This window comes from Neofelis nebulosa, chromosome 5, assembly GCF_028018385.1.
Source record: "Neofelis nebulosa isolate mNeoNeb1 chromosome 5, mNeoNeb1.pri, whole genome shotgun sequence".
NCBI lineage: Eukaryota > Metazoa > Chordata > Mammalia > Carnivora > Felidae > Neofelis > Neofelis nebulosa.
The window spans coordinates 101,254,888-101,282,811 of NC_080786.1; the positions used below are offsets into that span (position 1 = coordinate 101,254,888).

The 27,924-nt window shown below is 39.2% G+C and overlaps 1 protein-coding gene across 4 annotated transcripts in view; it reads right to left on the minus strand.

Moving 5' to 3' along the window:
• The window catches only part of CD96 (CD96 molecule), a 114,521-nt gene that overhangs the window by 39,762 nt on the left and 46,835 nt on the right, over positions 1-27,924 (minus strand). For all 4 annotated transcript variants that reach the window (XM_058731472.1, XM_058731474.1, XM_058731475.1 and 1 more), the window contains exons 7-8: positions 26,462-26,650; positions 18,707-18,799 (exon numbers count right to left, since the gene is read on the minus strand). In XM_058731472.1, coding sequence (XP_058587455.1) covers positions 18,707-18,799; positions 26,462-26,650 — 282 coding nt within the window. The remainder of the gene's footprint in view (positions 1-18,706; positions 18,800-26,461; positions 26,651-27,924) is intronic.

Sequence of the window (27,924 nt, forward strand, 5' to 3'; positions counted from 1 at the left end):
GACGCTTAACCGACTGCGCCACCCAGGCGCCCCTGTTTTTGCTTTTAGAAGAAATCTCTTCCTAGGGCCTGGCCTGGAGATCCGTAACTGTAAGAGGGCATAATCGGCGGTCTTTTGACATCAAATAGAGCATTTTAAAAGAACTCTATTTCTATTCCTCTTAGCCAAGTCTTTAAGATTCATGTTGATCATGTATTTCAGCATGTGAATAAAGCAGCTTGTTTTTTTTTTTTTTTGTCTTTCTGTTTCAAGGTTATATTTATACTCATAATAGAGCAAAGCCTCTTCAGCACTCAATACTTGGTTCTATATTATGACAGACTGTGTAGGCGAGTAATATGCCAAACCCAGTGACAGAGTTGTTTGCTTTGTTTGCTGGTTGCTTATATGTTCTTCAGTTTGAATGCTTATTGTTATTAAACCTTGCAAGTATCCAGAGATACATAATAATAACCCATGTTTCAGAAAAGAAGAAGGGGTTTAGGAGAAAAACACTACTTTGTGCAAAATGTCTTGCTTATATTAATTTGAAAACTGCCATGAGGTTAGATGAGAAGTTTCAAAACTTTCCTAGCCCATTCCTATTTCAACTTAAAAATGTTTTTCCACGGAAATTAAAAATTACCCCTTTGTGTTATCACTAGAAATTCAATTAGGTTAGAAGACAGCTCTAGTCAGTTCTGAGTTAAATGGAGGAGACAGAATCATGTTCTTTAAGAGCTAATTCTGGTTGGCTCCTTGTGACATTATGAAACAGAATGGAATCTCTTCATCTGGACTCCTACCATCTTCCTGGTGACTGTCCCTCTCACTGCCAGAGAAGGGAAACAAAGGGAAATGCTGGAGGTCTCATGGAGGGTTAATTTGGGGGAAACGCTGAAATATTTTCCAAACAACTTAAAATTTTAAAGATCATTTAATATGAACTTACTCTGTACCAAATGAGAGAGACAGGTGAGCAGTCGTTGATGCAAGGTAAGTGGAGGATAAAAGTTACAATGGTAATTAAAAAAAAAGAAATTGTGATTTGGTCATTGTTTCCTCCTTCAAGGAAATAAAAAATACAAGTAGAGGTCTTGATTTATTTTGAGATGAATTTTCTTTGCTGGACTCTTGTTTTGATCATGGCATGCCTTTCCAGACTGGCTTGTGTGGGTCTAGCTTTATAGTTGCTTTTTATGCATTTACATATTTGATACTCAGAATAACCATATGAACTAGATAATACTAACTCCTGGTTTTTAAGGTGAGGAAACAGTATTTGAGAGGTAAAAATGACTTGTCCAGATTACACAGCTAGTAGTCAGCAGAGATAGGAATTGAACTCAAGCCTGTCTGACACCAGAGACTATATTCATTCCACTCTGGTAGACTTAAAAAGTATAGTTGGCCTTGCTGCAGAACCAGGGGGTAGCCCTGGAATTCAATCATGGTCCCCAGCACACAACCTCCCAGGATAATTGATAGTCTGTGTGTCTCTCCCATCATCCTCTCTCAGGCTCCCATTGTAAGACTGCCCTGTCTTCAAGCCCTGACCAGGTGCCATTTTCTTTATAGAGCCTTCTTCCGCCCTCCCTGAAGCCTTTCCTTTGTTAATCTCTTCCTCCTCTGTGCTTGAAAAAAATATCCTTAAGCTCCAGGATATTTACTGAGTTATCAATACTTACTTACAGCCAGGTGTTATCACTGTTCTAGGTGACAGAGATACCTCAGCAGACAAATCAGACTGAAAAAAAAAAGGCCCTTATGGGATTCACTTTCTTGTGGGGACAAGCTAGTGAATTCTACAGGATGCTAAAAAAATTCTGTGGAGAAAAATAAAGCAGGGAAAGGGGACTGGAAGGGAGATAGAGGAGGCTACAGTTTCAAATTAGGTGGTCACGGAAAGCCTCATTGAGAAGATGACATTTGAACAAAGATTGGGAGAAGATGAGAGTGGGAGCCATGTAGATTTTGGGGGAAAGAATTTTCTAGGCAGAGGGAAAAAGTAAAAAGGCCTGAGGTGGAAGCAACTCTGGTATGCTGTGGGAACAGTGAGAAGGCCAATTTGGGTGAAGCAAAGTGAGCAAAAAGGAGAGTAGTGGAAATAAAATAAATTGGATATAACATGAAAACTTTCAGGCTAACTTTGTAGATATTTGCTCTTCCTTACCACCCATTTTCTTCCTCCATTAATGTGACCATGATCCTGGTGGGTTTTATTTACGTAAGTATCCATCTCAAGCTGAAGGAGACACAGAATTCTAGGGCTAGATTATTTGTTTTTACTAAAACACACACACACACACACACACACACACACACACACACACACACCTTAGACAAAGATAGACTGGTTAATTAATCAACCACTCTATTTCCTACTTTAGGTTCCTACCATGTTCCAAAGGGATTTAAGGGGACAAATAATACAGTGTAACATTTTGAAACTTATGAACCAGGTACTATATTAGGTGTCCTGCATGACTACTACCTTCTGTTGCTTTTAATAATCCACTGAGAAAGGAACTACCCATATTAATGTTCTTCCTTTTCTTCTTTCTCTTGTTTTCCCCTATTTTCTTCAAGCACCCACAACTTTGGCCATGCTTTTAGAGCTCTGTTTATTATTTGCCAATCCATTACACTGTTGCCAAGAACTATAGCTTTCTGTGGATCATCTCCATGGGTAAACCATCACCTTGTCATGGTTGCTTCATTTTCACAAAATTACTTTCTCTAGTATTTGGTTATTTATTAATCATTTTATTTTTTTTTCATTGTGAGAAGTGTACTCTTTAAACCTCATCACCTATTTCACCCATCCCCCCATCCACCTCCCCTCTGGTAATCATCAGTTTATTCTCTATAGTTAAGAGTCTGTTTCTTGGTTTGCTTCTCTCTGTTTTTCCCTTCGCTTATTTGTTTTGTTTCTTAATTACACATATGAGTGAGATCATATGGTATTTGTATTTCTCTGACTGAGTCCTTTTGCTTAGCATTATATTCTCTAGCTCTATCCATGTTGTTGCAAATGGCAAATTTCATCCTTTTTTATGGCTGAATAATATTTCATTATATGTATATATATCACATCTTCTTTATCCATTCATCTATTGAGGGATACTTGGGCTGCTTCCAGAGTTTGGCTATTGTAAATAACACTGTAATAAACATAGGGGTGTATGTATCCCTTTAAACTAGTGTTTTTGTATTTTTTTTTGTTTTTATTAACACACACACACACACACACACACACACACACACACACGCATGCACAACTTAGACAAAGATAAGTTGTGTGTGTGTTTTAATAAATACCCAATAGTGCGATTCCTGGATCGTAGGGTAGTCCTATTTCAATTTGCAGGGGAACTTCAAGTTTTCCACAATGTCTGCACCAATTTGCACTCCCACCAATAGTGCAAGAGGGTTCCTTTTCCTCTATATCCTCATCAATACTTGTTTCATGTGTTTTTGATTTTAGCCATTCTGACAGGTATAAGGTGATATCTCATTGTAGTTTTGCTTTATATTTCCCTCATGATGAGTCACATTGAGCATCTTTTTATGTGTCTGCTGGATATCTGAATCTTTGGAGAAATGTCTATCCATGTCTTCTGCTCATTTTTTTAATTGGATTATTTGTTTCTTTGGTATTGAGTTGTATCAGTTCTTTATATATTTTGGATACTAACTCTTTATAAGATATATCATTTGCAGATATCTTCTCCCATTTAGTAGGTTTCCTTTTAATTTTATTGACTGTTTGCTGTGCAGAAGCTTTTTATTTTGATGTAGTACCAATAGTTTATTTTTGCTCTTATTTTCCTTGCCTCGGGTTTTTATTTTATTTTTTAAATAAAAAGTGTATATATTTTAGGTAACAACATGATTTGATATACACATACATAGTGAAATGATTAGTATTGTCAGCTAATTAACGTATCACTCCTCACATAGTAACAATTTATTTTTTTGTGTGATGAGAGCACCTGAAACTTACTCTGACCAAATTTCCAATATTCAATACAGTATTATAATTATCATGCTGTATATTAGATCTCCAGACTTATTAATCCTACATAATTCCAACTTTGTTCGCTTTGACCAACATCTCCCCATTGTCTCTTCTTCCTTGCCCCAGGAATTACTGTTCTACACTTTGCTTCCATGTAGTTCACTCTTTTAGACTCTACTTATAAGTGAGATCATGCAGGGTTTTTTTGTGTCTGTCTTATTTCACTTAGTGTAATGTTGTCCAGGTTCACCCATGTTGTTACAAATGGCAGAATCTCTCTTTTTTTTTTAAGGCTGAATCACACACACACACACACACACACACACACACACACAATTTCTTTACCCATTCATTTGCCAATGGAAGCTTAGGGTGTTTCTATATCTCTTAGAGGTGACTGGTTTTCTTTTCTTTCTTTTTTTTTTCTTTTCTTTTCTTTGTGTATATACCCAGAATAGAGATTACTGGATCACATAGTAGTTCTATTTTTTTATTTTTTTTGAGGAACCTCAAAAACTGTTTTCCATAATGTTTTTCATATTGTTTTCCATAATGGCTACACCAGTTTACATTCCCACCAAGAGTGACAAGAGTTCTCTTTTCTCCGTATCCTCACCAACACTTGTTATCTTTTATTATTTTCATCATCATCATTATTATTATTATTGGTAATAGTCATCCTAACAGGTGGGAAGTGATATCTCATTGTGGCTTTGAGTTGCATTTCTCTAACGACTAGGGATGTTGAGCATCTTTTCATGTACTTGATGGCTATTTGTATGTCTCCTTTGGAAAAATGTCTATTTAGGTCCTTTGCCTATTTTTAATGAGTTGTTTTTTGTTTTGCTATTGAGTTGAATGAGTTCCTTATATATTTCGGATATTAGTCCCTTATCATATATGTGGCTTAAAAATATTTTCTCCCAATGTATAGGTTACCTTTACATTTGTTGTTTCCTTTGCTGTACAGAAGTTGTTTAGCGTGATGTAGTATACTTGCTTGTTTTTGCTTTTGTTGCCTAGGCTTTGGTGTCATATCTAAAAAATCAATGGCAAGGCCAATGTCAAGGAGGTTTTCTCCTATGTGTTCTTCTAAAAGTTTTATAGCTTCAGGTCTTATGTTTAAGTCTTTTACTTTATTTTGAGGTGATTTTTGTGTATGCTGTAATTCCATTCTTCTGCATATAGACATCCAGTTTTCCAAACACCATTTATTGAAGAGTCTATGCTTTTCTGTTGTGTATTTTTGGCACCCTTGTTAAAAACCATTGACCATATATGGTTGAGTTTATTTCTGGGCTCTCTATTCTGTTCTGTCAATCTATGTGTCTGTATTTATTTATGCCAGCACCATACTGTTTTGATTACTAAAAGTTTGTACTGAGAAATCAGAAAGTATGATGTCTCCAATGTTGTTCTCTCTCGAGATTCCTTTGGCTATGTGACGTCTCTTGTGACTATAAATTTTAGGATTGTTTTTCCCTTCCTGTGAAAAAATACCATTGGAATTTTGATAGGGACTACACTGAATCTGTACATCACTTTGAGTAGCATGGACAATTTAACAATATTAAAATTTCCATTCCATGAACATCAGATATCTTTCCATTTGTTTGTGTCTCCTTCAATTCCTTTCATCAGTGTTTCATAGTTTTCAGTGTACAAGTCTTTCACCTCCTTGCTTAAATTTATTCCTAAGTATTTTAGTCTTTTTGATGTTATTATAAATGTGATTGCTTTCTTGACTTCCTTTTTGGATAGATCATCATTGGTCTCACTGAATTTCTTTTAAAAGCTGAATTTTAAGGGGTAATACCAAAGAGAATTTTCAAATGGACCTCTTTGTACCTTTGTTTTAGATGAGGTTCCAGAGGCTAAGAATGATTTTATAGGGCAAGTCATTGTCACTTCTAAAGCAGAGTTCTGGACCACCTATGAGGGGCATGTGGAGTGTGTTCTGTTAACTATGGTCCATCATCAATCTCAAGACTTCATAGGGGCAGAAGTGCCCCAGGTGAGGATTTTTTAAAATGTATATTTATTTATTTTGAGAGAGAGAGAGAGAGAGAGAGAGAGAGAGAGAGAGAGAGAAGTGGTGGAGGGGCAGAGAGAGAGGGAAAGAGAATCCTAAGCAGCCTCTACATACTCAGCACTGAGCCCAACACAGGCAGGGCTGGATCTCAAGACCGACCAGGAGATCATAACCTGAGGTGAAATCAAGAGCCGGACCCTTAACCAACTGAGCCATCTTAGGCGCAGTGAAGATTTTTTTTTAAAGAGAGTTGTCAGGGTGCTACGAGTCAGGTCCCCTCTCACGTGGGTGCTGGGTAAAAGAAGAACCTGCCCCCTTACCTTAGCCCAAGTGAAGTGTGGTTTCAAGAGAACTACTCAGAGCTGTTGGCCTACGTGTCCTGGAGTTTGGGATGAAGAGGACCAGTGCTTGACTCAGGCTAAAGAGACTACACTGGGAGCCTATGCTTGACAAGTAGTGTTGAGAAGAGAGATATGGCCCTATTGGAGAAGAGGAGCACTTCCACCAAATAGGAGGCCAAGGTGCATGTTTTCTCAGATAAAACAGAATGCCATGGAAAGAAATCTCACCCAGCAATATCTGGAGGAGCAAACAGCTCCTAAGGGGACAGACCTCCAGCAGCTCATGGGCTATAGGGGGATAATAAACAGAAGCCTGGTGGAGAGGCAGGACCTGCATCCTGCATCAAGGGGACAATAGCCACGGGCCAGTCCCAAATTTCTGAGAAATTTGCCAGAGTGCCCCATGAGGTCAAGATGGCAATTTTTATTCTCCCCACCCACAGGGCACCTACGTCAGATTGCAGTCAGCCTGACAAGGAAGGTCTTTTTCATCTACCTCTCTCTTCTCTTCTGCATGCTATGACCCCTAAAGCGAGGCCCGAACCAGGAGTGGAAGACAGGATTGAGCTGGACAATCAAAGAGACATTTTCTCCACCCTCCACAGACATAAAACACACAACCTCGCATCCCAGGCTTCTGCAGCTGAGGTACACCAACACACAGTGGGCAGAAAGGGAAGAAAGTTCTGGATCAAATTAGTTTTTGCAAGTTTTGACACTACATTTGTCAAGGCTTTTTAATTATTGACACAAGTCTGTTCTTGAGTCTGAAAGGGACCAGACAACATTTATTATATGAAAATCACCAAAAAAGCTTTCAGAGTCTAGGGAGAAATTATTCAACAGAGCTCATTTGGACAGGGAATAATAGGGAAAGGAAAAATCTTTTCTTTTTTTTTTTTTTTTTTTGCTAATTTTACCCACTTTAGCTTATTTATTCAACAAAATGTAAAAGTGAAAGTTATTTGTAAGTTCAGGTTGCTGCTGTGATCTGGTTTGTCAAGCTCAAAGGTCCGAGACTTTGCCTTACTTTTTTTTTTTTTTTTTTGAGAGAAAGAGAGAGAGACACACAGAGCGTGAGCAGGGGAGGGGCAGAGAGATGGAGACAGAATCTGAAGCAGGCTCCAAACTTTCGAGCTGTCAGCACAGACCCTGATGCAGGACTCAAACTCATCAACGGTGAGATCATGACCTGAGCCGAAGTGGAACGCTTAACCGACTGAGCCACCCAGGCACCCCAAGACTTTGCCTTATTTCTATGTAAAACTGAATCTGAAAATATAATTTGTTTTTTCAGATAGTAACATTTTCACTTGACATTCTATTCTCTTGACAGTATCTAGCCACATAGCCACCCAGCCTTTCCTGCACATGTGTTACTATACTCCATCAATGCACCTGCAGCACAAAGAGCCTTTAGACTCATAATGATATTAACTGGAGAACTGCACTTAAAAGAATATAGGCCATCAACTACATCTAAACACATGTGAGTTGGCTTCATCAAGCCCTAATGTCAGGATTATGTGCATACTGACCTTTACACCAGCATAAAGGAAATATATGGTATGAAATCTTAATCTCTGCTCAAGACCCTTTGCCCATGGGAGGCAGATTGTTTGGGGAACGTGTGTTCACTGAATGGCTAAAGCAGTGTGTATTACTGGATTTCTGGTCTAGGAAGGGTTTCTAGGACCCGGTTGGGGGAAATGACAGGAAGCAGGACAGAGCTCATCACACATTGTGTGGAGTGTTTAGAGACACTCAATACTTTATGAAATGAACAGAAGAATAGGTCCACTGGTAGTTTTTTTCCCCCAGAGCTACCTTACTCCCAAGGAGGAAAACTGGGTAAACAAATACTCAAAGTAAATTAGTCATCAAGAAGGCTACCCTTGGCTTATGGGGGACAGGTATGGAAAAAAATGAGAAACTCTTTAACAACTTGCAACATGAGCCCCAGGTGCAAGGTGGTTGAGAAGATGCAATGATGAGAATTTCCCAGGATTAAAGGAGAGCGCTGGAGTTTTGTATGAATTCTGTACGTATCTCTGGGCAATGAAATTATATTATAATAATGTTGAAAAGGGAAGGATAATGGATGGAAGAGGATTTTTTCTCCAATTTATTTCTGACTGAGGAAATGTTAGCCCCACTTCTGGAGGCTGCATTTCTCAGAAAACACCGATCCAGAGAAGAGAAAGATTAATATAGGCATAACTGTCATGTTGACCTTTTCATATCAGCTACCAGCTTCACACGGGAATGGATTTATTCAGTGTCTAAAGATATTTATTGAGCACCCATCCTGTACTGTCAGAGGCAGTAGGGCTCAGGCTCTCAAACTTGTCTGGGCTCCAGCAATTTTTCTGGATCTAGGGCTGTTTCTCTGACTTCAGTTAAGTTATTTAAACTTTTTTGTGCCTCAATAGCTTCATCTGTAAAATGGGGATAATAATAGTGCCTGTAGCATTGTGTTGTTGGGCAAATTAAAAGAGATAATACATTTACTAGTTTAAAATGCTGCCAGGCACATCAGGGGCACTCAAATACTAACAGATATTATTAATATTATTGCTTAATACTATAATATAATTGGGGTAGTTGGTTAAAGATTTAGGTAATTACCAGGCAAAAAACTGGTATGATAGTCTGCTAAAAAGCTTTTATTTATCCCTCATATTTAGGCAAACCAGCCATGCTGGATCTTCTGTTGAAGTACTCTCCATTGCTGCATACGCCCACTCTAGTTCAGATCATTATCACTTTACATCGCTTAGAATCTGCATCATTTGGTCTGCATGCTCTACCCTTGCTTCTACCACTTACCATACACATCACCTCTATTTCACCCATATTTTTCACATACTCACAAAGCCACGGTGGCACTTTGTTGGCATTCTGTTCCAGTCCAAATCCTTGGCCCTTAACTGAAGCTCACCGTCACCTGGCACCTCACCTAAGCAAGCTGTGCCCACCCAACGAGCACCGTCAGCACTCACCCTGCTTGTCTTCTCATGCCCGACACTCATTTTATTTTATATCTGTGCTCAGGACGATTGTCTGAAGATCCATCTCTCATCTTTCTTCCACCTGAGTCTATATTTCCTTCCAGCTCCCTGTGCAGACCTCCCTGATTCCGTCCTCCGCTGTTACCAGCACTCCTCTACGTTGGCAGGCTAGCAAGCTTTCTCCAGAGCCCCTTCTTACTTTAACATCCAACATCTCGACCTGCGATGGATTTTGTGATCTGTTTCCCCCAGTGATCTACATTTGACAGTCTTGTCCGATGGCATATCTTCTGGTGTCATCCCTCAGCCATTCTGACATGCTTTCTCATAAATCAGTAGTTTTGGTGCATCCCCTGGGAAGCTGCTGCCAACAGTCTGTACCTTTCAGTGTCTGATCCCCCACCTGCTAAGGATCAGGTGTGCTTGTCTGGAGAGTTAGACAATGGTTAGAATCATCCTGGACCTGGTATTTTATTCGAAGTGTTTGGGGGTAGAAGGATCTAGACTGTGAGGACCAGCTAAAGCTTGAGAGAAGGCTTAATATCAAAACCAACATCATCAGGTCCAAGAGTCATGTGCAGTCATAAAAAGAGGCAGAGCCAAAAGGCTTGTGGCTCTGTGGGCAGTGAAAGAGGATGCTAGGCAAGTGGGTCCTGCTAGATTGTAAGCTCTGTGCAACTGGGTCCCCGCTTGTATTGTTTATCACTGTATCTCAGCACCTCTAAAGTTCCTGGCACCTTGTAGGCACTCAATGTGTATTTGTCGAATGAATGAATGTCTTGAACGATTGCTGGAATTTCTGAGGCCTGTTCTCTTAAGTCACACAACCTGTAGCCAATTCTAAGTCAGAGTTAGAAGGCATAGAGTTCCATTCAGCAGTGGGAGCCCTTGAGTCATGTACTGCCCCACCTGAGATTGGTCAGGTGTCTCCGACTGTTCCATCCCACTGGCTTGTCTCATCTCCCCATTTAGCTTGTCAGCCTCATGTCTTTTCCTAGGACAGTGCTGCCGTTGCAGCTGGGACTCAGAAGACACCATCAGTTCAGGTTGAAATGCACGGGGCTCCCTGGGTAACTCTTACAGTTGGCTCTGAGTTATAAGGTTCTCCTTCTCTAGTAGAATATTGTTTCCATTACCTTACATTTGTTTAAAAAGTACCTTTTCGATGCAGAAGAAAAAAAAGATACAAACTGGATGTTTGCAGCAAGACATGTAGCTTAATAATTATGACTGAATTATACGGTGCATTCCATCTTAGAATTTGGACTGAAACCATAGGCTTTTGAAGTTGGTTTCCATGACATGTTCCATCCTGCTTCCTTTCTTAAAGAACACAAAGGGTGGATCCTCCCAGCTTCTGAGACATTGTGTGATTTCACAATCACCCTCCAGATTTTCAAGACAAAATTTGGATTTTTCAGTAGTAATTCGGGGTTTATCCTAAGAAAATAAGTTTTATTTAGCTATAATGAGCCACTGATTTAACATTTTTTTGACATTTCAGACTGAAAATTGTTCCAAACATAATTTATTATTATTTTGACAGAGGTCCAGATTTTGTAAAGTGAGAACTAGCTACTCTTATTATACCTGAGCCTTGATCTAAAATAGGGTTTCTCCGGAAACCCTCTTGCACTGTTGGTAGGAATGCAAACTGGTGCAGATGCTCTGGAAAACTGTGTGGAGGTGCCTCAGAAAATTAAATATAGATCTACCCTATGACCCAGAAATAGCACTGCTAGGAATTTACCCAATGGATACAGGAGTACTGATGCATAGGGGCACTTGTACCCCAATGTTTATAGCAGCACTTTCAATAGCCAAATTATGGAAGGAGCCTAAATGTCCATCAACTGATGAATGGATAAAGATGTGATTTATATACACAATAGAATACTACTTGGCAATGAGAAAGAATGAAATCCTGCCATTTGTAGCAATGTGGACGGAACTGGAGGGTATTATGCTAAGTAAAATAAGCCATACAGAGAAAGACAGATACCATATGTTTTCACTCATATGTGGATCTTGAGAAACTTAACAGAAGACCATGGGGGAAGGGAAGAGGGAAAAAGTTACAAACAGAGAGGGAAGGAAGTAAACCATAAGAGACTCAAATACAGAGAACAAACAGGGTTGATGGGGGGTGGAGGAGAGGGGAAAGTGGGCGATGGGCACTGAGGAGGGTACTTGCTGGGATGAGCACTGGGTGTTGTATGGAAGCCAATTTGACAATAAATTATATTTAAAAAAACAAAAAATAAAACAGGGTTTCTCAACCTCGGAACTGTTGACATTTGGACCAGATAATTCTTTTTTGTGGTGGCTGTCATGTCCCGTGCCGTACATTATGTAGCAGCATCCTTGGCCTTGGCTAGTAGCACCCTTCCCCCAATCGTGGCAACAAGAAATGGCCCTAGACACTGACAAATGTCCTTGGGAGGGAGAGTGGCAAAACTTCCCTGGTGAGACCCACTGATCTCAAACAGTCCTGAGGTTCAGTGTGGTAGGATCTTTTCTTAATGAGCTCTTGTGACTCTCCGGGATTTTCCCAACCATATCAGCTTAGTGTGACAACAGCTCAAGTAACATATGTTCTAGCTTTTTGATAAATATGTTTATTTGACTGTATTCTCCTTCCCTAATACTAGAACTATTTTATATTGCAGGTTTCTTAAAGGGAACAAATGTCTGTTGCACACAAATGTGTGCATTTCTTCACAGAAGAAGACACAAATGTGCATTTCTTCACAGAAATAAGAATGATGTTTGGTCTGATAGAAGCATTTTAATGTATGCCAACTAACCCCATGGAAAACTCACCTAGAAGAAATGAATTTCTGCTTTTAACTGGCAGAATATTAATGTCATGAGGGCATAGTTGTTCTCTTTTCTTTCTTTTTTTTTTTTTAGTAGTCTTTTAAGTCACATTTTTATTTATTCATTCCTTTATTGAAGTATAATTGACAAATAAAATTTTAAGGTATTTAAAGTGTACATCATGGTGATTTGATCTACATGTGCATTATGCAAGTCACGTTTTATTTTTATTTTTTAAATAATTTATTGTCAAGTTAGCTAACATACAGTGTATGCAGTGTGCTCCTGGCTTCAGCAGTAGATTCCCATGATTCATTGCTTCCATACAACACCCAGTGCTCATCCCAACAAGTGCCCTCCTCAGTGCCCATCACCCATTTTCCCTGCCCCCCCAGCCCCCGACCGCCACCAGCCCTCAGTTTGTTCTCTGTATTTGACAGTCTCTAATGGTTTGCCTCCCTTTCTGTTTGTAACTTTTTTTTCCTTCCCTTCCCCCATGGTCTTCTGTTAAGTTTCTCAAGTTCCACATATGAGTGAAAACATATGCTATCTGTCTCTCTGACTGACATTTCACTTAGCACAATACCCTCCAGTTCCTTCCAAGTTGTTGTGTATGTCAACTAACCCAACCCCGTGGAAAACTCAGCTAGAAGAAATGAATTTCTGCTTTTAACTGGCAGAATGCTAATGTCATGAGGGCAGAGTTGTTTTCTCTTTTTGGTCCCTGTTGTATTCCTAGTACCTAGAACAGTACCTGGGACATAGTAAGTGCTTAATGAATATTTGGTAAATGAATTATATCACTTCCTTTCTAAAAAATATTAATTCAACTCCCAGCCTCATTTCCTTTGGGAGAACATTGAGAAACCTTAGGCTGGGGATTAAGGTTCTCTTTATTCTGCATTTTCTAGTCTTCTTTGCTACACAATCCCACCCACTGACACAAGCTTATCTACTAACATTTTGTCAAATTGTCACCCACATCCTCACCAACGCTCAACTACTCACATTGTTCTCTTGGTTTAGAATGTTTTCTTCAAGCTCTCAACTGAGTCAAATAAATACAATACATACTTAAAGGGTCATCTTATTTTCTCTTTTTAGTAACATTTCTTGACTCCATGTACCCATGGGATCTCTCCTTACTTAAAACCCGAGACTTGCTGGTCTGCACCTCTCCCTGAGCATTTTAATTCTGTAAGATGTAACACCTTTCACCTCACTATTTTGAATTATCATTTTTATGTGCACATATTATCTCTTTCCAAGTACACTGTGACCTTTTTGAAGGCAGGAACAAAATATCATCTCTTTTTCAAGACATCATGGAATCTATTAAATGACATTTGTATAGTGAAGGAACAGTATTCTCATTAATTCTTTTATTCATTCATTTATTCCACTAGTATTTTTGTGTGTCTACTCTGTGCTAAGCATATATATCCCCTGTCCTCATGAAGTGTTCAGACCAGTTGGAGACAGCCTGGTATCACATGTGGATAGAACTAGATTTAGAGTCAGAAGACTTTGGTGTGAATACTAACTTTGTCACTTACTAGCTGTGTGATCATTTAAGCCCTCAGCATCTCAGTGTCTTCATCTGGAAAATGGGGACAATAATGCTTGCTCTGTCTACCTCTCATAATAAAGATCAAACCACATTGCATTTTATGTGCAAATATTTTCTAAATGACAGGACATGGTGGTTTTAATTTGTCTACAAATTCTTTGATACTCTTCCTTTCAAGAAGTGGAGCCTAAGTCTCTTCCTCTTGAGTATGAGCTGGACTTAATGACTCACTTCTAACAGATACAATAAAACAAAATGATGCTGTGCAATAAAAAGGCAGTGTGGCTTTCGTCTTGGTTACTCTATTTCTTGAGTTAGTTGGTCTGAGGGAGGGCTGCTGCCATAATGTGAGAAACCTTTATGGAGAGAAACCATGTGGTGAGGAACGAAGGCCTTTGGACAACATGCTCAAACTTGAAAGCAGAACCCTCGGCCCCAGTCAAACCTTCTGATAACTAAAGACCCAGCCAACCCCACTTGACGACAACCCCATGAAAAAAACAGAGCCATATGACCCAGCTTAGCTGCTCCTGGATTGCTGACCCTAAAATCATGTAAGACATTATATGTTTTAAAAGTTGCTAATTTGGGGAGTAATTTGTTATGTACCACTGGATAACTGGATAATACGTGGAGTACTAAAGAAATTTAAGGCGTTATTTTTGAATATGCTAATATTTGTTGAATGAAGAGTAACATAATCTGCTATAGTTTATTGCCGAATGATGAGTTAGAAGTGGAAGAAAAATCAGCTTCAAATAAAAATTTCAGAACATTACAAACTAGGAAAAGTCAGATGGATGTAAAATTTCTGATGGGTGATTTGCAGACATTTCGCACCCTGCCACATGCTTCATTTTCTGAGAGGTACCAACCTGTGACAGTGACTGCAGGCTGTATGCCAAAAGGCTACAGTCTGAAAGAATTGTTCATTTCTACCAACTGCTTTTGTTTTATTTCAATTTCAGTTCTCATTTTGAGCTAAAATTGATAGTTTTAATTAAATAAGAAATGAGAACTGTACTCCTCTACACAGAATATACATTTTTTTTTTTTGTATTAAAGAAAGTAACCATGGTTCTTTGTTAAACACAAAGGCCACAGACATGGGAATTTATGATTTGTTTGCATCAATACGACCTTCTGAAAGTCACTGCTATCCCTTTGCCATAGTAACACTGACCCAGCCTGGCCTCCATTATTAATAATGCCACTGGGAGGCTGAATTCATAGTCCTCACCAGTCAACTTTGTCAAAATTAATTTGAACCAGAACAAATTTAAATTTAAAACTATCTAACTACATCTGATCCACAGGATGCCCATTTATAACCAATTTCTTAAACACCCCACTGAGAACACAGTTCTAGAAGAAGACTGTCAATTTATTAACCTATTTAATAATAAATACAGAATTGAAATTTCTCACTGCATATTTATTGACCCTAATCTTGCCAGAGCTTCAAGTGAAAGGCTTTGGAAGCTATGTTAATTCTTTAAAGCCATAAGAATAGTACTTACTATGTTTACCTAAAATGGTATAGATAATAAAAGAACACGAATCATACAGATTTTCTGAAAATGTTTTTTCTGTCAATCTGCTTGGTTAAAGGATGGACAGCTCATGGGAAGTAAAACAGTATAGTCACCAGTTGCAGATGACATGCTACTAAGTAGACAAAATCCTAAAGACTCCACCCAAAGTTACTAGAAGTAATAAATGAATTTGATAAAGTTTCAGGATACAAAATTAATACCTAGAAATCAGTAGTTTTCCTATACACTAATAGAGAAGTCTCAGAAAGAGGCATTAAGAAACAATTCCATTTATAATTGCACCAAAAAACCCCCTAAGAATAAACTTCTTAGTTAAGAAGATAAAAGACCCATACTCTGAAAACCCTAAAACATTGATGAAAAAAATTGAAGATGGCACAAATGGAAAGGTATTCCATGCTCATTGATTGGAAGAATTAATACTGTTAAAATGTCCACATTATCTGAAGCAACCTACAGATTCAATGCAATCCTCATCAAAATACCAACAGCATTTTATGTCCATACTACCCAAAGCAATTTACAAATTCAGTGCTACATGCCAAAAGGCAATCCCTAGCAAAATACTAACATCATTTTTCACAGGACTAAAACAAATAATCCTAAAATTTTCATGCAATCACAAAAGACCCTGAGTAGCCAAAACAATCTTGAGGAAGAACGAAGCTGGAAGTATCCCAATTCCAGATTTCAAGATATACTACAGAACTATAGTCATCAAAACTGTATGGTACTGGCACAAAAATAGATCCGTGGAACAGAATAGAGATATCAGAAATAAACCCATGCTCGTCTGCCCAGTTAATCTATGACAAAGAAGGCAAGAATATATAATGGGAAAAAATCTCTTTAACAAATGGTGCTAGGAAAACTGGGCAGCTACACATAAAAGAATGAAACTGAACCACTTTCATACACCATACACAAAAATAAATTAAAAATGGATTGAAGGCCTAAATGTGAGACCTAAAACCATAAAAATCCTCGAAGAGAACACAGGAAGTAATTTATCTGACATTGGCTACAGCAACATTTTTGTAGATGCTTCCTAAGGCAAAGGAAACAAAAGAAAAAATAAACTATTGGGACTACATGAAAATAAAAAGCTTTTAGGGGCGCCTGGGTGGCGCAGTCGGTTAAGCGTCCGACTTCAGCCAGGTCACGATCTCGCGGTCCGTGAGTTCGAGCCCCGCATCAGGCTCTGGGCTGATGGCTCAGAGCCTGGAGCCTGTTTCCGATTCTGTGTCTCCCTCTCTCTCTGCCCCTTCCCCGTTCGTGCTCTGTCTCTCTCTGTCCCAAAAATAAATTAAAAACGTTGAAAAAAAAATTAAAAAAAAAAAAAAAAAAGAAAATAAAAAGCTTTTACACAACAAATGAAACCATCAACAAAACAAAAAGTCAACCTACTGAATGGGAAAAGATATGTGCAGATCATATATCCAATAAGAGGTTAATAATCAAAATATGTAAAGAGCTTATACACCAAAAAACAAAAATCCAATTAAAAAATGGACAAAAGACATGAACAGACATTTCTCCAAAGAAGGCATCCAGATGGACAATAGGTTCAAGAAAACATGCTCAACATTATTCATTATATCATTTCGGAAATGCAAATCAAAACCACAATGAGATATTACCTTATACCCATGAGAATGGCTAAAAACAAAAACAAGAAACAACGAGCACTGGCAAGGATGTGGAGAAAAAGGGAACCCTCATGCACTGTTAGTGGGAATGCAAACTGGTGCGGCCACTGTGGAAAACAGTATGGAGAGTCCTCAAAAAATCAAAAATAGAACTACCCTACAATCCAGGAATCGTATTACTGGGTATTTACCGAAAAACACAGAAACACTCATTCAAAGGGATACATACATGTTTGCAGTCTTATTTACAATAGCCAAACTATGGAATCAGCCCAAGTGTCCATTGATAGATGAATGGTTAAAGAAGATGTAGTGTACATATATACAATGGAACATTATTCATCCATAAAAAAGAATGAAATCTTGCCATTTGCAACAACATGGATGGAGCCAGAGGGTGCAATGATAAGTGAAATAAGTCAGTCAGAGAAAGACAAATACCATATTATCTCACTCATGTGAAGAAAGAAAAAAATGAGCAAAGATTAAAAAGAGAGAAAACTCCAGAAACAGATTCTTAACTATAGAGAACAAACTGATAGTTACCAGAGGGGAGGTGGGGGGGGGGGGGCGGGAAATGGGTGAAATAAGAGATGGGGATTAAGGAGTGTACTTGTCATTATGAGTACCAGAGGATGTATGGAATGGTAGAATCACTATATTATATATATGAAACGAATATAACACTTTATGATAACTAACTGGAATTAAAATAAAAGCTTAAAAAATAAAGAACCTATACAACTCAACACTAAAAAACAAGTCTGAATTAAAAAAAATGGGCAGAGGTGCTGAACAGACATTTTTTTCTACAGAAGACACAGATGACCAACAGACACATGAAAAGATGTCCAACATCACTAACCATTAGGGAAATGTAAATCAAAACTACAATGAGATATCACCTTATTCCTGTCAGAGGAATCAAAATAAAAAAGACAAGAAATAAAAAGTGTTGGAGAAGGAACTCTCATATACTGATGGTGAGAATGTAAATGGGTACATCCACTGTGGAAAAATAGTATGAAGAAAAAATAAAAAATAGAAATACCATATGATCCAATAATTCTACCACTGGGTATTTACCCGAAGAAAATGAAAATACTAATTCAAAAAGATATATGCACCCCTATGTTTATTGCAGCATTATTTACAATAGCCAAGGTACGAAAGCAACCCAAGGGTCTATTGATAGATGAATGGATAAGGAAGACGGAATATTATGCATCCGTATGTGCTATTTGCAGCAATATGGAGAGACCTAGAGGGTATTATGCTACATGAAGTGAGTCAGACAGGAAAAGACAGATACCATATGATTTCACTTACATGTGGAATCTAAAAACAAACACAAATGATCAAATGAGCAGAATCAGATCTATAAATACAGAGAACAAACTGATGGTTGCCAGAGGGGAAGGGAGAGGGGGGATGGGCAAAATGGGTGAAAGGGAGGGGGAGATACAGGTTTCTAGTTATGAAAGGGGTAAGTCATGGGGATGAAAGGCATAGCAGAGAGAATATAGTCAGTGGTATTTTAACAATGTTGTATGGTGACAGATGGTGGCTATAGTTGTGGTGAGCACAGCACAACATAGAGGTTGAAATACTATGTTGTACACCTGAAACTAATGTAACGTTGTGTCTCGACTATACTCAAATTAAAAAAAAATAATAATTAAAAAAAGAAAAAAAGAGAAAGGAAGGCTGTGTGAAAACATGCTTACTTGTAGGAGATACTCTGTTGGCTGGAGAAGTTCGGGTGCCAAGGGTAGGTGTGACAACATTAAGTGGAGAGTCTGTCGGAGGGTTCATGGAGCCTGAAAGGATGAAATGGATATTAATGATGACCATAATATTTTAACAGAAGGATGATGTATTGACTTAATTTCCCCCACAATTTTGCCTACTCATCTAACAATTCATTAATGAGGGCCTATTACATGCAAGGCTGTGGGATGCAGCGGTGAATGACAAAGACATCGGGCTGCGTTTAAGGACCATAAGCCTAGATAACAGGCAGGTAGCCAGGCATTGTGTTGAGTGCCACGGGGTGCCACGGGGGTGCAAACAAAGGGTACCAACCGAGATTGGAAGGTCAGGGGAAGCTTTCTGGAGAAAATAACATTTAACCAAGACCTGGTAAAATAATTATAGCAGCTAATATCGTGAAGTATTTGAAAAGTAATCATACAGTTTACAAATCCACAAGCCTGCAAAATTTTATCGGCAAGAGAAACAACGATGTAATGCTCCAACTGGATGTAACATCAATGAACCTAAGACTGATGGCATTATTATTGCTTTTTCTCAGATGCCTTTTTTTGGTCACAAAATTTTTATTTGGCTATAACTTTTCTCAATGTGTGTGGGGGCAGGTAGGGGTGAAAGGGAGCCTAGAATACATTGTTTTATCATATTATACACTTACGCCAACTCCTTAAGCTTCTATTGTTGAGCTGTAAAATAGTCCTATTAGCAGTATAAAACAATCCAAAAATGCCAGAAGGATCTATTAACTTTAGGAATGTCTGGGTTAAATATGGTTAAATGATTTTCAGGCTAGGGGATTTTGTGATTTTCTACATATAATGACATTGGGTGTAATGTCACACATCTGGTGTGCTGTGTCTATTATCTGGACATTTAATTATAAATTATACTATTGGTTCTAGTCTGTAATTTGCTTTAAGGGAAAAGGATATATAAGTTATGCCACCAGATAGCACATAGAACGTTGGAAGGAATTTGTTTTTGTAATCAAGATGTATCCATGTTTTATTTTCAGCGTTGGCAGTATTGTTGTTGCTGTTGGCTGTGGGTAATGCTCACAGTTGGCTCTGACCGGTTATCATATTATCATGTAAATGATCCCTCGCTATTAACCTCTGAGGAGGTGGGTGTAGGGTGGGGAGAAAGTCACATGGAGAGTATACAAATAGGCTGGTGGAATGATCATCCTCCTCCACCTGAACCATCTGAAACATATCTGAACACTTCAGCATGACATACAAATCTGATCATTATTTTCTTCCCCCCCATTACAATCCCACTTCATTTCCTGAAGTTGCCTATCATTTTTACATCTCAAATCATACCCTCAACCCAACAGGTGATATTTCAATCCGATCTCTGTGGATTATTTCTTTTTGCATATGCTGTTTCCTTATACTTACCCATCGCAGACTTCCTGGTATGCACCTTCTCAAACTTGAAAGACCCTAGGGATCTTTGCAATGTGCTCATAGCCCTCAGTGTTTACCCTAGCAAAAGCCTTATTGCTCTATATCATCAGTATAACCCTCAACAGAAGTGATTGTGAAATCTCTGTGTTTCTGATTCCTGGCAAATGCAGGTAGATGAATGAATGAATATAGATTCCTTTTTAACACTGGAAGAGAGAAGACCAACTTTAAGCACATTATCTGACTGCTGATGCATAATAAGCATCATCTTCCAAAGTAGTGACCTTAATAAGATGGAACATGGGCCTGGAAAAATAATGCCTAGGTGTTTTTCTCTGTAGATTGATTGGAACAGAAGTTGGCAAACTATGGCCCACAAGTCAAATCCACCCACTGCCTATGTTTGTAAATAAAGTTTTATTGGAATACAGCCACATCCATTTGTTTATGTAATGTCTATGGCTGCTTTTCTACTACAATGGCAGAGCTGAGCAATTGTGATAGAGACCATATGGTCCACAAAGCATAAAATATTTACTATCTGGCAGATAAAAACAGAAAGTTTGTTGACTCCTAGAAAACAAGATGTTGATAGGTTGTGCTCAATCCTGGATTTCTACAATAGGAAGCATTTATTTTTCATTGATGGAACATTTCTATTTTAAGATGTTATTCAGCCATATTTCAACACCACATATCTTTGTAATCTGAGAAGTTCTTGCCACACAGAACCTTACAGTGTATCAGGGAGTTGTTACTGCAAGATTTGTATTTTAAGATGAACTCTTTGCTCTGTAACAAAAATGATGCATAGCTTTCAAGATGAAATGTGCAGCCAAAAACAAACAAACAAACAAACAAACAAACACCAAAGAAAAAGAAAACAAAACAAAACTCAGGGGGTGTAGAAAAGAGTGGCTAAAACTTAACAGAAAAAACAACAACAACAACAAAAAAAACACCTATTTCCCAAAACTCAAATGCAGAATTTGGCAGGAAGATATCAGCCAGTTTTCAGACTATTACATTTGCCATCATGCTGTAAGTGGTTAAGCTGCTGGCCGAAAGCAACTTCATCTGTTCCTGAGTGTGTCCTATCTGCAGCAGGCCTGGAAGGGTGCCCAGGACCATCCTCATGGGCAGTAGTGGCCAGGTGTCTGTCCCCTAGGGCAGCTGGTCAGTTCTCGGACTTCCTCAGAGCTCGAATCACCCCTTAGCTGGTCCACCTAGAAATGAACCAGACTCCAGGCCTTGCAAAGTCTTTGCTTCTCAAAATGTGGTCCATGGTGTCTCTTAGGAGCTTGCTAGAAATGTAGGATCTTAGGCCCTGCCCCTCCACCTCAACTTAATGAATCAGAATCTGCTTTTTAACAAGATCCTTGGGTAATGTGCATGTATATATTAAAGTATTTAACTGGAGCACCTGGGTGGCTCAGTAGGTTGAGTATCTATCCTTCGGTTTAGGTCATGATCTCACGGCTAGTGAGTTCATTTTTTTTTTTTTTTTTTTTTTTTTCTCCAACGTTTTTTTTTTATTTATTTTTTTGGGACAGAGAGAGACAGAGCATGAACGGGGGAGGGGCAGAGAGAGAGGGAGACACAGAATCGGAAGCAGGCTCCAGGCTCCGAGCCGTCAGCCCAGAGCCTGATGCGGGGCTCGAACTCACGGACCGCGAGATCGTGACCTGGCTGAAGTCGGACGCTTAACCGACTGCGCCACCCAGGCGCCCCACGGCTAGTGAGTTCAAGCCCCACATTGGGCTGGCTGCTATCAGCTCAGAGCCTGCTCCGGATCCTCTGTGCCCCTCTCTCCACCCCTCCCCTGCTCACGCTCTGTCTCTCAAAAATAAAATAAACATTAAAAAAAAAGTCCTTAATGGATATCCTAGGATCCCCAGGATCCTAAGGATCAGTCAGGGTATGAGAAAAATCATGAAATAAGTATTTGTCTGGCATATTCCACCTCAACATTCAGTGGTTCTCTTGCCCCACTACTAACATATCCCTTGTGAATCCTGTCTCCACATCCAAAAAATATACATACATAACTTTCTTTTCTGTCCCAAATGGAAATCCTTTTAATGATGAATGGCAGCTGGTGACAGTGAGGATATTACCCACCCCAGGGGGCATTTGCACTCAACTTTTGTTTTAAAATGAAACAAAACATCTCCTCCACCTCAAAACAAAACAAAACAAAACAAAACAAAAGTAACTCTTTCTATATACCAAAAAATTGGCCCTGCAGCGCTACAATTTTAGACATTCTGATAAGCTAGGCTAGCAGTGAAGCTACCTCTGCCTCTCCTGCTTAAGCTAGTATCTTTAAACTTTAGCAAATCCCCTGAGACCATGCGATTGGTTAACCTTCCTTTGTATATCTATAGATTTTGGATTCTTTCTTAGAAAGAACAGAGCACTCCTGCCCTTCAGAAAACATGAAGCAGGGGCACCTGGGTGGCTCAGTCAGTTGAGCGCCCCACTCAATTTCCGCTCAGGTCAAGATCCCAGGACAGTGGGATCAAGGCCTGTGTCCTGCTATGCGCTGAACACTGAGCTTGCTTAAGATCCTCTCTCTCTCCCTCTGCCCCTCTCCCTTGCTCACTCTCTCTTTCTAAATATATATATATATATATATATATATAAAAGAAAAAGGAAACAGGTAGCAGATTCCCTCACACAACCCCCAGCACTGAGATAAGGTCTTTAGCTGGTTACCGCCAAGTCTGCACCTAATCAAGAAATGTTACAGACTACTGAACCCCCCTACCAATCCTAAGCCCCTTTAAAACATCCTTAGGCTAGGCAGAAACCACAGAGTCGGCCTCTGCACAAGAGTCCATCTTCTCCCCAGGTGGCCGGCCTTGTGAACAAAGCTCATACTCTTTTCCAGTCAAAACTCTCTTGAGTATTGATGGCCTTTTGAGTGAGGGGCAGCTGAACTTGGGGTTTGGTAGCAGCAGGGTAAAGTATTTCGGAAAGAATTTTTTTAAAAAATGTATTCACTGTTGAATCACAGGAATCTGTAGGCCCTCGTACTCAAATAGCTGCCTGATGAGCCACTGACCACCCTACGCCCGACCCCTTTCCCTTTCTCAGCTTACTAGAATAAGAATACCTGAGCATTTGAACTCACTGGGAGACCAGGAGATAGGTGGGGAAGGGAACAGCTCAGAGAGCTGTTAGCTTTCAGGCTTCTAACTGTTCTCTGGGAGCAAAGGGAAACCAAACTCCTCTTACTAAACCTCCTTTCTGCTCTGTAATATTCTCAGAATTTCTCTGCTTTAGATTTTTCTTCTAGATTTTCATCTCCATATCTGTCAACAGTAATGGCCTGATAAAGCAGTAACTCTTACACAAGGCATCAGAAGTTTTCTTCAGGGTTCATAAAGCTCCCAGCAGTGCCCCCACAAGCAGAAAGTGTTTGGAACTAAGTGTTTAAGAACTTGCAACAAGTAAGGAAGTATGATCCAGGGATGACATTGCTTTACAGAGACTACTGCATCTTCTAAATCATTCTTAAAGATATATGCTAGAATATGACCAGAATGTAAGCTATAACTTTGGGAAACTGAACTCTTCAAGATTTATTGTCTTTAATATTTGATCGTGAAAGATAAAAATTCACTTGACAATTTAAAAATAACCATCTGCTCAGAGCCTAAAATTATACTAGATCAAGGACTGTCCTATAAAATTGGAATTATGGTGTGCTTTGGGTATCAGGATCAGTGCTCTCCCTTATTATCCCAAAATTATAGCACAGTTCAAGAGAATGAGAAGCCACAGACTGGGAGGAAAACATTTGCAAAAGACTCATCTGGTAAAGGACTATTATTCAAAATATATAAAGAACACTTAAAACTCAACAGTAAGAAAACAACCCACCTGATTAAAAAATCGGGCTGAAGACTTTAATAGACACCTCACCAAAGAAGACATATTGAAGGCAAATAAGCTTCATATAACATGTCGTCAGAGAAATGCAAATTGAAATAACAAGATACCACTATGCACCTATTAGAATGGCCAAAAACCATAACACTGACAATATGAAACGGTGATGAGGATGTGGAACAACAGGAATTCTCATTCACTGCTGGTGGGAATGCAAAATGGTGCAGCCACTTTGGAAGACAGTTTGGTGTTTTCTCACAAAACTAGACAAAGTCTTATCTACAATCCAGCAATTGTACTCCTTTGTATTCACACAAAGGAATCGAAAACTCAGGCCCACACAAAAACCTGAACATGCGTGTTCAAAGCAGCATTCTTCCTAATTTCCCAAAGTTGGAAGCAACTGAAATGTTTTTCAGTAGGTGAGCAGGTATATTAGACTATGGTGCATGCATAAAATGGAATATTATTCAGTACTAAAAAAGATAAGCTGTCAAGCCATGAGACAACATGGAGACAACATGCTAAATGCATATTACCAAATGAAAGAAGTCAATCTGAAAAGGCAACATAGTGTGTAATTCCAACTATATGGCGTTCTAAAAAGGGAAAATTGTAAAGACTAAAAATATCAGTGGTTGCCAGAGGTGGGGGATGGGGGTAAAGGATGTATAGGTAGAGCACAAAGGATTTTTAAGGCAGTGAAAATTTAGGGCCTTTTGAAGCTGTAATGATGGGTACATGTCAGTGCACATTTATCCAAACCCACAGGATGTACAACGCCAAGTGTGAAACCTCAGGTAAATTATGGACGTTGGGTGATTATGATCTGTACAGTTGTAACAAATGAACCGTATTCTGGTAAGTGATGTTGATAACAAGGGAGGCTATGCATGTGTGTGGAAGGGTATACAGGAAATCTCTGTACCTTCCTCTTAATTTTGCTGTAAACCTAAAACTGCTCTAAAAAATAAAATCTTTAAATCAAGACAAGCTCAATTTTAACATCAGAAAAGACTGGTTTTTCAAATATGGTTCTGTCTGTGATGGGAATAAGGTTCTCCATAGGAATTTGAGGTTGTTTGGTCTTTAGCTTATGGCCTTAAAGTCTGCCAAAGTTACTGGCAAATCTATAGGAGAACCAGCTGCCTTTACCCCGTTCCAAGACCATAGCCTTACCTGTGTCCAGCCTTCTAGAAAGGAGGTGCATTTACTTCTGAGGGAATTAGGCAAAATTGAGTATGGATGTTTTAGTGTAAACCCATGATCATTTCCGGATTATTAACTAAAAGTTCGGAGGGAGATGTGTCTGTGTGTGTGTATGTACACATATACACAGGCAGCATTACAGGCATGATGCCACTGTCCCAGATTCACAATGGCACCTACTTCTGAACAGGGGGACGGATGTGTATTGAGCCACATACCCTTCCCAACTAAGGCTCCCGGGAACCAAATGGCTGCCTGTATGAAAGGGCCGGGTAGGACCCAAGATGCAGACACTGGCCTTGAAACAAAGAGGAACTTTCCCTTATAAACTACCTTGGGTTTTATGAGTATGTTATAGACTACAATTTCTCTGAAAATAGGAAGGTGGTAAAAGATGTTAACGGTCCTGCAGAGTTGTGATAACAGCTAACAAATCTGTTTAAGTATTACTTTGCTGTTATACATGCATGTTTGCTAGTTGTCATTACAAACTCCTATTTTTTATAGGCAATCTGTTGTCACTGCATTTGTTGAGACATTTGTTCACATCTTTTGTGTAGCAAAATCTCCATTAGTTGGTCAGGTTTCGAGTAGTCAATATTCCGGTTCGTCAAATGTTGTAAATAAGTAGAATGATCCTACGTATCAATTTTCAAGTCATAAAAATCTTCTATTTGCCCAATTCTGTGCTTCAACTTAGGGGCACTAAAATCATTAAGATACAGTCTTTATCCTCAAGCTTTTTATATCTCATACATGGTTTGTCCATTCCTAAGTATTAAAATTATAAATGTTATATGTAATTGAAGGTTGTTAGTGACTCAGAAGAGATTTTAGGATTTTAAGAATCACTCTTGATCATCAATGTATTAGTGTTAATTTTCATTATATGGTAGATTAACAAAAAGTTATTATTAATGAAATTTGAAAAAATTGCCATATTCACTAGAAATTCTTTAGAAACAGGAATCAGCTGCTTTTTATTTGAAGAAATTCTTTTAAGCAGAGTCCCATTTTTCATCAAAAGAGGCTTGATCCTACGAAATTTAGTAATTTTGAGTTGTGTAGAGAGTCTTCCAAGATTAAAACACCATGGAAATAATGAGCACTCTATTTGTTCTAATTAGAAATGTTCTGAGCTTATGGCAGTCCTGGCCGCCCCTTGTTGACCTTATTAAATAGATAACTCACCCAAAGAAAAAGTGATCTTTTCAGACGAGATATTCCACACTTTATTTCCAGGGACTGGGGACATAGCCATGCACCAGATGGTCAGGTTGTTTGGTTGGGCTGGCTTATTACCATACACCCTTGTCAAAACAGACTTCAGCTCCCAAAATCCACTTTTGTCTTTTCTCTCTTCATTAGTGATGTATATTTCTAGAAGACAGATTAAGAACAAGATCGGTCAGCAACATTTTCTGCTATGAACCATACAGTGATGGCAAGGAATGGCTGGGGATGTGCTGGAAGCCGAGCTATCCCAGCCTGATGGCAAGGACCAGGCTGCGGACGGATTGGTGACTGCAAGGCGGCCCGCCGACAGTGAAGCTTCTTGGAAGCTTTTAGGTAATATGGCTTTAATAAAAGTACCTGGGGTATTGTCTGTTGGGGAATTGCTCTCGACAGGCCCCCTGGGAAAAGAACTATTAGGAAAGAAAATAAGGTTCCGCAAGAAATTGTGTGGCCTTACATTTAGCCCTTGCCATCCCCTATGGAGACTCCTCTACTTACAGGAAGGATAGCCTCATGCATTTGCCAGCACACGAGGCCAAAAAAGGAGAGACATATGGATTTGAAAGCCCCACTCCTAAGGAGTGTATCTACAGGCAAATTCACTCTAACCCCTAGGCTCACTTGGCCCCCAGAAGGCATGGCAGATGATGATTGAACCTAGTCGGTTAAAGTACAGAATGGTTCATTAGTTCCTAGGTGCATGGTCTCTCTGAGAATGTATAAGGCGTGGGTTTCTAAGGCCCTCTTGGCCCCCTCCTGGCACCTCAGACCCAGGCGAACACTTTCGTTCCTCAAACCACAAATGGTTTGGGGAAACAACCAAGAGGTCATGTCCCTGTAACTGTTCCACTTGAGGTGTTGAGCGATAGATGACCTTCCATGAAAACAGCAGAGCAAATGCTCTATAGATTATAGATAAACGCAGATGCATAATGGAATAATGCAAGAAACTAATCAATAATCAAAGGGTATGAGGGAACATTACAAGAAAATCGCCATGTATTTCTTAAAGGTTGATTACACATAGGAACATTTTCAAAATTAGGTAATGTTAGCAAAACACAGATGACGTATGCTACAAGGAAATCACTAGCAAATATAATGCCACGTTTGCTGCAATCAATCGACCAGTTCAACACATTGCTGTTGTCTGTGTCCATTTTTATTTTTGTTTTTTCTTTTAGTTTTGTTTTATTTTCACTTTTTCACTGACGCTGTTCATCCTTCGGGAACCCCTGGTTGCTGGAGCAGGTCTCCGGCAGGGATGGTTCAGTTTACGGTAACCTAGAGTCTAAAATGGTCAAACCACAGCTTCTGGGCAGTGAGGGTCTGTTCCACCAGGCCTGGAGTTACCCTAAACTGTTTGGCTCAAGCTCTTGCATGGCACTGATCCATAGTCAAAGTACGGAATGTGTTGA